Source organism: Herpailurus yagouaroundi, unplaced genomic scaffold, assembly GCF_014898765.1.
Source record: "Herpailurus yagouaroundi ecotype Mexico unplaced genomic scaffold, PumYag 221, whole genome shotgun sequence".
Taxonomy (NCBI): domain Eukaryota; kingdom Metazoa; phylum Chordata; class Mammalia; order Carnivora; family Felidae; genus Herpailurus; species Herpailurus yagouaroundi.
The window spans coordinates 19,783,472-19,796,487 of record NW_024412452.1 but is presented as its reverse complement, the minus strand read 5'-3'; the positions used below and the strand labels follow the sequence as shown (position 1 = coordinate 19,796,487).

Genomic DNA, 13,016 nt, shown 5'->3' with positions numbered 1-13,016 from the left:
TTTACCATTTCTTTTTCCTCCTACCCACAAAACCAAAAGGGTTCATGGATTTCAGATTAAGAATTTCTATTCTAGGGGCGCCTGGGTGGCGCAGTCGGTTGGGCGTCCGACTTCAGCCAGGTCACGATCTCGCAGTCCGTTGGTTCGGGCCCCGCGTCGGGCTCTGGGCTGATGGCTCAGAGCCTGGAGCCTGTTTCCGATTCTGTGTCTCCCTCTCTCTCTGCCCCTCCCCCGTTCGTGCTGTGTCTCTCTCTGTCCCAAAAATAAATAAATGTTGAAAAAAAAAATTTAAAAAGAATTTCTATTCTAATTTATTTTGAAAACTTGAATATTTTAAAGTCTAGATCTTATTCATTTGCAAACTATCTCACTGTTTTATGAAACAAGTTTTTATTTCCAGACTTAATGATTAGGAACCCACACTTTAATCCTGTGAAGAAAATTTTAGTCTTCCATAGATGGCAGCAAAGAGTTAAACTAACTCCTAACTAGTTAGTTTTTAATCTAGTTTGCTTTTTACTGATTAAACATGCCATTTAAAAATTAATGAATATGACTATTTAGGTTTTTCAGTAGTCTTGTACAACTATTTAAAAGGGCTCATTAATATTTAGAAAAAAAGACTATATTATTATTTTCTTAAACTTTTTTCAAACAATGTCATTTAATGAACTGTGTATTAAATTTGAAATCATTGATGTAGGGATGAAGACATGCAAAGTTTGGCTAGTTTGATGAGTATGAAGCAGGCTGACATCGGCAATTTAGATGACTTTGAAGAAGATAATGAAGAAGATGATGAGAACCGAGTGAACCAAGAGGAAAAGGCAGCAAAAATTACAGGTTGGTTTTATTAGCATTAAGCTAAAAGATTTTTTTTTTCTTGAGAAGTTGAAAACTGAGTTTTCCAGGAAAAAAGAATGCTGCTAGAGTATTTTTTCTTCCGTAAGCCTTTTAATATGCCATTTAGCTCTCTGAAAACTTTATGTGCTGATGATTAATAACAGATTTTCATAATTTAAAATGAAGTCCAAGCTTAGTCAAGAAAGCATAAAACTTTACTGGAACTCCTGATTATAGTATAAAGTGTCCTAAATATGTTCACACTTCTTATGTCATTGTATGGATGAACCTTCTTATAAGTAAAGATCTGCCTTAAGGGTGGCATGACAAAATGCATTGGTTACTGTTTCCTAGCTCATGTACATTTATTCACATAAATTATGTGCACATTCTTTGGTTTGGATTTGTATATATCTCATGTATCCTTATATCTAGAAGATTCCAAGCAAGTATTCCTTATAGCTGGCTTTGTCTAACTACTTAAGATGATTAAATATTTAGAATCTTTTGTATTGATTGGGCAATAAATATTTATTGATAATCTATCACCTTAAGGAATTGATGTCATACCTTTATTATTGGAGTGAGAATCAAGCGCTGTGTACATATTCCTTTCAGCTAATGAAGTGTCCTAAATTTCTGTAATGAGATCCCTATACTTCTATCATCTAGGTGATATGTTTCCAAATTCATAGGGCACTTTGGCAGTCATCTCTTGGCTTAGCCTCAACTCTTACTGTTATATGGGGAATTTCCATTGATCATATGACACATTTAACTCCTTAGCCAAAAACTTTCTTGACTTTCTCAATTCTAGTGATGTTCACTTTCACTCCACTTCTAGAAGTTTATTATAAGGAATTGATTAGACTTATATGCAAAGGTGTATGTTTTGTCCTGTGTAAATTTTATAAATTATTAATTTCTAATTTATGATTGCTGTTTTGATTTCTTAATTAACTCAAGGGTTGTTTAGGAGAGTGGGTTTTATCATGGACTTTTTTTATTTTTAGTTACCAGTTTAATTTTATTTAAATAAGATGCTGAAGCCTTTCAAATTTCAATTTCATATGAGTGAGGGTTTTTTTCTTTGTAGTCTAGATACATGATCTATTTTTGTAAATTTTCTTTTAAGTATCTTTTTATATATATTTTCTATTTGTTGGATTCAGCATGTATTTATTAGGCCAAACTTTAAATTTATATTATTTAGTTATTTATAGTCTTATTCTTTTTGTGTAGTTCATCTTTGAAATACTAAGAACTTCAATGCTAAATTCTTTAGTGCATAAAAATTAATTTTCTAATAGTTTCATTATGGGTTGTAATTTGATCAGTCTGCTCCACTTTATGCCTCTTGCCATGAAATTTTGTCTGGTGTTGATATTTTAACTCATGCTTTCTTTATATTTGTATTTTCCTAGTGTATTTATCACTTTATTTTTAACCTGTATTAAGTACTTCTCTTATAAACAGTATTTGGTTTATCTATCTTTATATTCTTTGCCCTTAATAGTTACATTTTTTTGATAACTGCATACTTAATTTCACTTACATTACTTTATCCTTTTATTTGGGAATTTTCTTATTATTTTTTTCCATTCACACCTTAAAATTTACCATTCTCAAATGTTCTTTATTTAAGCATTTTTAAATAGAGTTATTTGGAAGCTATACATTCTGTTATCATTTTAGTCTACTATCATCTAAGATAAAAAAGCCAGACAGATAAATGAATGAACCTGTATTTCTCTACCAACATTAAAAATAAAACAGTTGTGCTTGGCTGGCTAAGTCAGTTGAGCAAGTGACTCTTGATCTCAGGGTTGTGAGTTTGAGCCCCACGTTAAGTATAGAGATTACTTAAAAATAAAATATTTAAAATAAATAAATAAAACAGAACGTATTGACTCACCTCATGTAAGATGAGAGAGTCAATATTTTTTTTTTATTTAAACCCCTCCCAGCTGTTATTTTTATTTGAGTAAATTTTGGGGTTCTTCTTTCAATAATAAATGCAGACATTTGCATTAAGTTAAATTTTTTTTTTTTTAAACTTTTATTTATTACTGAGAGACAGAGAGAGACAGGGCATGAGCATGGGAGGGGAAGAGAGAGGGGGAGACACAGGATCTGAAGCAGGCTCCAGGCTCTGAGCTGTCAGCACAGAGCCTGACACGGGGCTCAAACCCACAACCACGAGATCATGACCTGAGCCGAAGTCGGACACTCAACCCACTGAGCCACCCAGGCGCCCCTGCATTATGTTTATAATCATTTCAACAACAATTATATGATACTTTTTAAAATGCCCTGTCTTGGGGCGCCTGGGTGGCGCAGTCGGTTAAGCGTCCGACTTCAGCCAGGTCACGATCTCGCGGTCCGGGAGTTCGAGCCCCGCGTCGGGCTCTGGGCTGATGGCTCAGAGCCTGGAGCCTGTTTCCGATTCTGTGTCTCCCTCTCTCTCTGCCCCTCCCCCATTCATGCTCTGTCTCTCTCTGTCCCAAAAATAAATAAACGTTCGAAAAAAAAGAAAATTTAAAAAATAAAATGCCCTGTCTTTCCTATCTTTGAGTTCTTTGTTTTATTTCGGTGGCTGAAGTACTTCAGGAAGGGTAAGTTAGTAACCTTTCTCTACTGCCACCAATGACTTTTTACTTATCCTTTAAATTTTAATAATATTGACACATACTCTGAGAAACCTTTCATGCCCACTCCCTCTTAAGCTTGACCATTCTATCCCTTAGGCTACTACTGTACTATTTACAAATGCAGACATTTTCTTGCAGCATGAATGTTTATAACTGCTGTGAGATATAATTTGATCTTTTAAATGGAGAATATGGTTGTTCTTTGTGAATGACTTTTGATTAAAACCAAATCTCAATTAGGCCCTAGTACCATAAATAGGAAAATTTAAAACCCCACAGTTTTATAATTGTTTTGAGCAATGTTGTACTACTTTGATCACAGTAATGGGGAAAAAGGTGGTAACAGTATGTCGGAAGTTCTTTGCTATTATCGAAAGGGAAAGAAAGGACATTATTTTTGAGTAAATTATAGATATATAATACAGATATAGATATAGAAAACAATTATAATCAGATTTTATTGTCTTAGTCTGTTGGGGCTGCTATAACAAAATACCTTGGATGGGTAGTTTATAAGCAACTTAAATTTATTTCCCACAGTTTTGGAGACTGGAAGTCTGAGATCAAGGTGCCAGCATGGTTAGATGAGGGCCCTCTTCTGGGTCACAGACTTCTCATTGTATTCCTCACATGGTGGAAGGGGCAAAGGATCTCTCTGGGCCCCTTTTAGAAGGACATTAATCTTATTCATGAGGGCTCTGCCCTATGACCTAATCTTCTCTCAAAGGCCTTACCTCCTAATACCATCACACTGAGAATTAAGATTTAAACATGAATCGGGGGGGGGGGGGCCCACAAATATTCAGACCATAGTATCCCTTATTGCTTAAAAATACACATACACCTTATTTTCTAAAATTCCTGTAGAAGAAATAATTTTCTTTTAGATAGTCTAAAATTCTCTGACCCTAATTGAAGAAATTATTTTAATGCAACTTGTGATGATCCAAGGTTTCTTTGGAATTCTATTTTCTGTTATTATTTTATGTATGTATTTCTTTTCCCTGTTTCATGAAATTCCTTCAAGGTAGAGACTATGTTGTAACTGTTCTTTTTATCACTCGCTTCTGGCACATTGTCTGGAACATATTGAGAATTTAAGATGTGCTAACTGAAAGGTCATAAATCAATGAAGGGACTTCTTTCTCATAGCTGATACTAATCACTCTGGCTTATTATCTTGTTCCATTTATTTAACCTTTACTCATATACAACCTTATCCAAGGTTGCATGGTCCCATTTTATGGAAAGCATGTGATCTTGGAAGACACATAATTCAAACCTTAAATAATTCAAGACTAGTTTTCCAAAAGTTATGAATTCAAAATGTATATTGAGGGAGCAGGGGTAGATGGGGACAGTGGTGATTAGATGCATGCTCTTAAGTAAATCCAGTCATTATAACATTTTTGCTTTGATGTTACATTTTTTTTTCTCTATTATATTTCCAGAGTACAGTCACTTAAATTAATAGCACAGCATGTTATGGCAGTTGTTTGGCTTCCTTAGTTGCATTTTTTAGCACATGTAAATTCCATTCCAAAGTTATTATCTTTCAGGAATTTTTTTTAGCACCAGCACTACCACTCTAAAAATGTTTGGGTAAAGTAGTTTTAAGATAGTTAAAAATATATTAAAATTTAACAACAGTAATGTTAAAGCAATAGGTTAAGACTCAACAAAATGAATGCATTTTATAAACATGGTACAAATAAAGTATGGTGGGTATTTTTATTTACCAACTAAAGTGGCAATAATTTAAACACAGCTTATATTTGCTGTTCCTTGCAGCTTTGGAATTGCTAACAGAATGTTTATGGAGGAAAAAATCATTATTTAAAAAATTGCCTCTATTAATGATATCTTTATATTGCAATAGAAATGCGTAAAATGCAATCACATATCGATAAAAATTATATGGCTTTATTATTTCCCCAACTAAGCTGTAAACTTCTTGAGGGAACAAGACTGTTACAATTATTTTGTGATACCTTAGATTAACACCTAGAAGCTATTCATTTAATCAGTGATATGGAATATTGCTGTAAAATCAATAGTAATTAACAAAATATGTCTTCTGAAATTACAGTCTTTGCTAGAAGGTAAACATAAATCCATGATACCTATACTTGGATTGATCAAAAATCCTTACCCTGTTCCACCTGGGCCAAATTCACTTCTAACTGGAAACATTTTGGGATTGGCTCTTAGGAACCTTTTACTGATAGTGTTATATATAGGTGCATTCTACAGAGGTACAGCACCAGTGAATGGGCAAGAGAATTTTGAATTGCAGTTAGAAAAATTGCAGTTTGAAATGTAGTGGGAGTAATAGACCTTGGAGATGGAGAAACAAAGCCCATTAATAGAAAGTTTATTATAGCCAGTATTAGAAAACATATATAGTTTTAAAACAGTCAGTGCCTCCATCTATATGGCATCCTCACAGTGCTTGAACCAGTATTTGGTAATATGACCATCTTTGATATTGAATTTCTGAATACATATCAACAAGAGGAAAAAGGAAAGATGCCTCCATAAATAACAATGTCTTACTGAAAATCAGGTTCAACTGAAGCATTTTTTATAGGAAGGCATTATCGGAGAATTCAGACATTATGAAATATCTGAAAGATCCCAGTATACCTAAAGCTGTTGGAAAGGTAACCAAGGATTCTACATAGGTTCATCTAGACCTATACAGGTAACATAAGCCAGACTAAACATTAGATTCACTTGGAAGGATATTGGAAACATAGTAGCATGCCAGCAGAGCATTCCTTTTTCACTGGAGTCCTCACAGCATCCGAGGTGCTATTCTTTGACCTCTGTCTCACATGACAGCTTGTGTACAAGGAGACAAGATCCACATAGTTAGAAGCAGGGATTGCCTTGGTTTAAAGTCCATTCTGCAGAGCTGGTATCTTTTGAAACGGTTAAATAGGTACAGTTTTCAGAGTCCCTGTAAGGGACATACCTAGTTACAAGAGTCCACAGTTTTCTGAGCCCAAAACTGTGGCTTTCCATCAAATATATAGTCTATTCAGAATCTTCCCATCCAAATGTAGTTTATAAATCAAGCTTCATTTTTACCATAAGCACTGGTGTTTATTAATCCCTTTCCTATTGTTTGTAATGTTAATTTGGGAGGAGGAAGAATGACATATTGACCAACTTCAGAGGATATAATCTTAAGCACCCATGGTAGTAGAAGAGATAACAGTTCATATTTGAAGAGCTAAAGTTGATTATGGTATGTCTCGGTCCTCTGAGATTATAATGTCCTACTGCTAACACTTGTGAATGGGTAAAAATTGGTCTACTTCCTTTGAGTAGAAGGACTGTCAGGATGAACTTGGGACTCTGGTCAGAGAATACATCCATTAATTTGTTTCTGGTTTTTACCTGACCATTTATTCTCCAGTACCTAGGATACTCATGAACCAAATCATAGGTTTGCTGTGGAGTGTATAAAGTGATAGAATAAAAATAGTCACCTATTTTGGAGGTCTGTGTAAAGATTGGGATTTCTGGAATACTGCATCTATTATTTTGGTATTAATAAGGCTGGAAAACAGGGTAGAATCAGAGAGTTGGAACATTTATGATCCCTTGAGCTAAAAAATTGAGCGGCGCCTGGATGGCTCAGTTGGTTAAGCGTCCGACTTCAGCTCAGGTCATGATCTCATGGTCCGTGAGCTCAAGCCCCGCTTCGGGCTCTGTGCTGACAGCTCAGAGCCTGGAGCCTGCTTCAGATTCTGTGTCTCCCTCTCTCTCTCTGCCCCTCCCCTGTTCATGCTCTGTCTCTCTCTGTCTCAAAAATAAATAAACATTAAAAAAAATTTAAAAATTGATAAGGCATCATAGCTACTTCCTTTTTAAAGGAATTTGATAGATGGAAGACAGTAAGAATAGCTTTTCCTAGTATTTAGAAGTCACATATGTCAACTCAGAGACTAGAAGTAGCAGAAGACACAGATTCCAAATTTAACCTACTTTCTGTGTCACTCTTAAACCCTAATCCTGCTTTGTTTTTACTAATGACAACTGATCAGAATTCTCTAGGCCCCCCTGCCTCCCTAGGAGACTCCAGGAGAGTTCTGGTTACAGGGCCAGATTGGAAGTGAGAGCTCCAAAGAAAAAGTTAGCTCTCCAGTATTTAGGGGAGGAACCAGGGGACAATGAATATTCTAAATACCAGTATGCATTCTTTGAGGATTTGTCCCAGGAATGCACAGTTGATTTAACCATAACAGAATAAAGGAGAAAAACCATATAATCATCTCAATAGGTATATAAAGGAGTATTTGACAAAATTCCATACTGAGTTTCTCAACAAGGTTTCAGTGTAAGGGAATTTCTTCATTTTGGTAAAGAACATCTGTGAAAAGCTACAGCTAAAATCATATGTAATGGTGAAATACTGAATACTTTCCTCCTAGGACTGGGTACAAGGCAGATATGTTTGTTTTCACCACTTTTGTTTAACATGATACTGGACATCCTAACAAGGTCACAGAATGCAAAATTAATATAGAAAAATCTATATTTTTAGGAGTGCCTAGGTGGCTCAGTCAGTTGAATGTCTGACTTTGGCTCAGATCATGATTTCACAATTCTGGGTTCGAGCCTCGCATCAGGCTCTGTGCTGACATCTTGAAGCCTGGAGCCTGCTTCAGATCTGTGTCTCCCTCTCTCTCTGCCCTTCCCCTGCTCATGCTCGTCTCTCTCTTTCTTAAGAATAAATATTTTAAAAAAATTTTAAAAGAAAAATCTATATTTTTATAAATGAACAGCAAACATTTGGGAAATAAAATTAACAAAATAATTCCATTTACAATCAAGGTTAAAAATAGTATAAATACTTAGAAATAAATTTAACAAAAGATGTAGAAAAACCTCTACACAGAAAACTATAATACAATATTGAAAATAATTACAGAAGACCTTAATAAATGGAGAGATAGTCTATGTTCATAGATTAGAAGACTCAATATTGTCAGGATTTCCATCCTCCCCAAATTAGTCTATATACATTGAACTTAGTGCTAATTGTAATCCTAGCAAGTTTTGTGGGGTTTTGTTTTTCTTTTTGAGAGAGTGAGAAAGAGAGCAAATGCACACATGAGCAGGGGAGGAGCAGAGAGAGAGGTAAAGAGAGAATCTTAAGCAGCCTCCATGCCCAATGCAGAGCCCAATGTGGGGCTCAATCTCATTACTGTGAGATTATGGCCTAAGCCAAAATCAAGAGTCAGACGCTTAACAGACAGAGCCACCCAGACACCCCTATCCTAGCAAGTTTAAAAAAAAAAAAAAATGGAAAGCTGATTCTAAAATATCTTTGGAAATGGAAAGGACCTGAATAATAATACAGTCTTGAAAAAGGACAGCATTGTAATATTATTACTAGGTGATAGGATTTACTCTAAAGGTATAAATCAGTATAGTGTGATATTGGCATAGGACAGACAACTTGTTCAATGGAACAAAACAGAAAGTTCTGAAATACTTAACCAAAGTTAAGTTGAAATACCAAACTTAACTTGGCCAATTAATTTTCAACAAAGGGACAGCATAATTCAGTGAGGAAAGGAAAATCTTTTCAACAAATTATTCTGAAACATCGCATTGTCCATGTGGAAAAAGTGAGCCTCAATTCTTACCTCTCAGGATACACAAACATTAATTCAAGGTTGATCATAGACCTAAATGTAAAAGCTAAAACAATAAAGCTTCTGGGGAGGGGAAAGAAAAACAATGTATTTGTGACCTGAGGGCAGGCAGAGGGTTCATACGTAAGACACAGAAGAGAAAACATGAAAGAAATTTTGATAAATTAGACTTCATCAAAATTAAAAACTTAGGCTCGTCAAAATAGATTGTTGAGAAAATGTGTAAGTCATAGACTAGAAGAAAATACCCACAAAGCAGATATCTGATACTGTCTTGTATCCAGAATAGATTTTTTTAAATGTCTGACCATACTAAAAACACAACCCTGTTTAAAAAATTTTTTTTCAAGATTTTATTTTAAGTAATCTCTACACCCAAGGCGGGGCTCAAACTTACAATCCTGAGATCAAGAGGGCTCAACTGACTGAGCCAGCCAGATATCCCCAACCCTATTTTTTTCAAATGGGCAAGAATTTGAATACGTGGTCCCTCAAAAAAGATGCATCACTGGCCAGTGTTATGCTTTGGAGAGAAGAATGAGGATGCTGCAAGATTTGCAGGTGTGTTCTAGCTCTAGGCAGTTTTATTTTTTTCTTCTTTTAACTCAACTACGGGCTTTCTCAAAAGGAAAACACCACCTACTCTTAATGCCACCACCCCACCCCATCCCCTCTTTTCTTTCAATGTGATAATCTCTGGTGGTCAATTTCTATTCACTTTTGCCTTCCTAACAGTAGAATCTCAAGTTACTTGACCCTTTGCTTCGATTGCCTGTCCCTAATTTAGTTTTCCACCTTATTCTCATCAATATGAAGCAACTCCATATTGACACACTGTTGCTATGATGCTATGACCAAATACTGTACACTTTGAGTTTAACACTCAGTTTGAGTAGCACTGGGATAGAAATGTGTGGCTATTACATAGCATTCTTTAGCATTTTTCAAATGTGAAAGTATTTGGTGAAACAAAGCTTAATGCTTTGCCAGGAAGTGCTTTGGTCAAGGTAGTAAACTATTGACAAAGCTTTACACTTAAAAAAATTTGGGGAGGGGGAAGCCTGGGTGGCTCAGTCAGTTGAGCATCCGACTTTGGCTCAGGTCATGATCTCGCAGTCTGTGAGTTCGAGCCCTGCGTCGGGCTCTGTGCTGACAGCTCAGAGCCTGGAGCCTGCTTCGGATTCTGTGTCATGCTCATGCTCTGTCCCTCTCTGTCAAAAATAAATAAACATTAAAAAAAATTTTTTTTTAATTGGGGAAGGGGCGCCTTGGTGGCTCAGTTGGTTAAGCGTCCAACTTCTGCTCAGGTCATGATCTCATGGTTCCTGAGTTGGAGCCCTGCATCGGGCTCTGTGCTAACAGCATGGAGCCTGGAGCCCGCTTTGAGTTCTGTCTCTCCCTCTCTCCCTCTACCCCTCCCCCACCCATGTTCCGTCTCTGTCTCTGTGTCTCTCTCAAAAATGAATAAACATTTTTAAAAAATTCTGAGAATAAATTTTTATTGTAAATCTTTTACATTTTTAACTTTGTTTCTGATTATATATTAAAAAGCACATTGATATAGGAAATTTAAAAGAAACAGAAAAGTGCTTTTTTAAAGGGAGAAATCCGTAACAAAATTATGTATGTTAGGCTCCGGACCAACATCTTCAATGCCAGTTGATTTATTTCCATAGGAAGTTTCACACACACCTATAGTTTGGTATGTTCCCAACTGAATAGCCCCCATCACAGTGGTGGAACACTATTCACATAGTCACCCAAGTCAGATAGCTGGAACTTGCCTTAGGTTCCTTTCCCTATCCCTCATGTCAAATTAACTACCAAATCTTTATTCTTAATTTATTCTCTAATGAGCAGATATTTATTGATTGCCTCCCTTCATGGAGTGGTGATGCTGAACCACTCATCTTCTTGCTTCTTGTCCTGTTTTTTTCCAAATGCTGCCACCATGTTGCTACTGGAATGATGTACTGAAATACTGAAATGATATACTGAAATATACATTTTGATCTTTCAGTGGATCCCCATAGTTCTCAGAGTAAAGTTCACATTCTTTGATCACAATAATTTTTACAATAGGACGTTTGCCAACATCATCTCATTCCATTTTCCACCCTGGCATCTTAAACCCCAAACAACTTGCATTTCCTCAAATTGTGTCTTGTTTTCATTTGTCTCCCTTTTGCCCTTGTAGAATGCTCTCATTTTTTTCTTTTATTTTAATAATAATGTCTGTTTGTCTTGTATTAGCTCAAATTTAAATGAAGGCCTTCCTGACCTCAGAGCTACATGCCTCTCTTCCAGTTTCACAGGCTTAAAATGAATATCTCAATCATAATATTTATCATACTTATCATACATTGTATATTGCTTCACTTGCCTGCCTATCCCATAAAAATATAAAGCCGTGAGGGCAGGTACTACCAAAGACACATATTGGTACTTGATAAATGCTTATTAAATAAGTTAGATGGTATTTCTTTGGAACTTGCCTCTCTTTATTATTTGAATTAACATTTATTTACATACCAAATAGAGGGAGTATTGGTATAGCTAATCAGAATTACCTTTTCACTTGGTTAACATGAATGAAAGTTCTAAAGTGAAAGTTCTAGGAGCAATGTAAAGATTTATTTAAGATATGGATAAATTGGAAAACTAGGATAAGGATGACTGTCATCAGTGAACAGAATGGAAAGATGAAATTATTTGGGGTTAATGAGGAAATGGTCATCACTGATTTTAGATGTCACTAAAAGCATGGTGAAGGGGAGGAAACATTCTAAACGTCTAGAAATACCACAATGTAAATAATTTAATCATGTGATGGAGTCATCTTGATAATGTTTAAAGAAATTCCCATGTTGTATCTAAATCTCTATAGAGCAATATTAATGTTTTGAAGGTAAGGACCAAGTCTCCTATTTCTCCGGTATTCCTCTATGATACTTATTTTATAAGATGTTTAACAAATGATTGATTTCCACCTTCATTGATTATAATAAAATAATTAAAATGTGTTAGCTATATAAGAAAAACTACAAATCTTTAAGCATTACTTAAAATAATTTTAATGTAGTGGGGCACCTGGGTGGCTTAGTCGGTTTAGTGTCTGACTTCAGCTCAGGTCATGATCTCATGGTTCATGAGTTTGAGCCCCACGCCAGGCTCTCTGCTGTCAGTGGAGAGCCCACTTCACATCCTCTGTCTCCCTCTCTCTCTGCTTCCCATCTGCTTGCACTCTCTCTCTCTAAAATAAATAAACATTAAAAAAAATTTTTTTTTACTAGTAGTTGCACATCTAGGAATACAATTGCACAACATAATTAAAATTAACTTTTTAAATTTTTTAAAAAATGTTTTTATTTATTTTTGAGAGAGAGAGAGAGAGAGAGAGAGAGACAGAGTACTTCCGAGGGAGGGGCAGAAAGAGAGGGAGACACAGAATCTGAAGCGGGGCTCGAACCCACGAATTGTGAGATCATGACCTGAGCCGAAGTCGGACGCTTAACCGACTGAGCCACTCAAGCACCCCTTGTTTAAATATCAAGTAATTTTATTCATGCAAAATGTATTTCTCATTAAGACAAAAAAATTGAATAAGTTTATCAAATTTTTATGTATATTTAGCTCAAAGATCTATAATCTTTCTGATCACCTCATATTCTAGTATTCATTTACTAAGTCTGTTTCAGTATTAATTTGTATTTTTATAGGATGTAAATTCCAAGAGGGCAATACCACGTATTTTTTTCATCCTTGTGTCCTAAGGATAGTACTTGGCACAGAGTAATAAATATTAATTCAACAACAAATGAATGGACAAAGGCAACCTTTTTAAACTGTG

The 13,016-nt window shown here is 35.5% G+C and overlaps 1 protein-coding gene across 11 annotated transcripts in view; it reads left to right on the top strand.

Annotated features, from left to right (window-relative positions):
* Positions 1 to 13,016, top strand: part of EHBP1 (EH domain binding protein 1) — a 364,778-nt gene that overhangs the window by 166,766 nt on the left and 184,996 nt on the right. For all 11 annotated transcript variants that reach the window (XM_040458288.1, XM_040458291.1, XM_040458287.1 and 8 more), the window contains one exon: positions 704 to 843. In XM_040458288.1, coding sequence (XP_040314222.1) covers positions 704 to 843 — 140 coding nt within the window. The remainder of the gene's footprint in view (positions 1 to 703; positions 844 to 13,016) is intronic.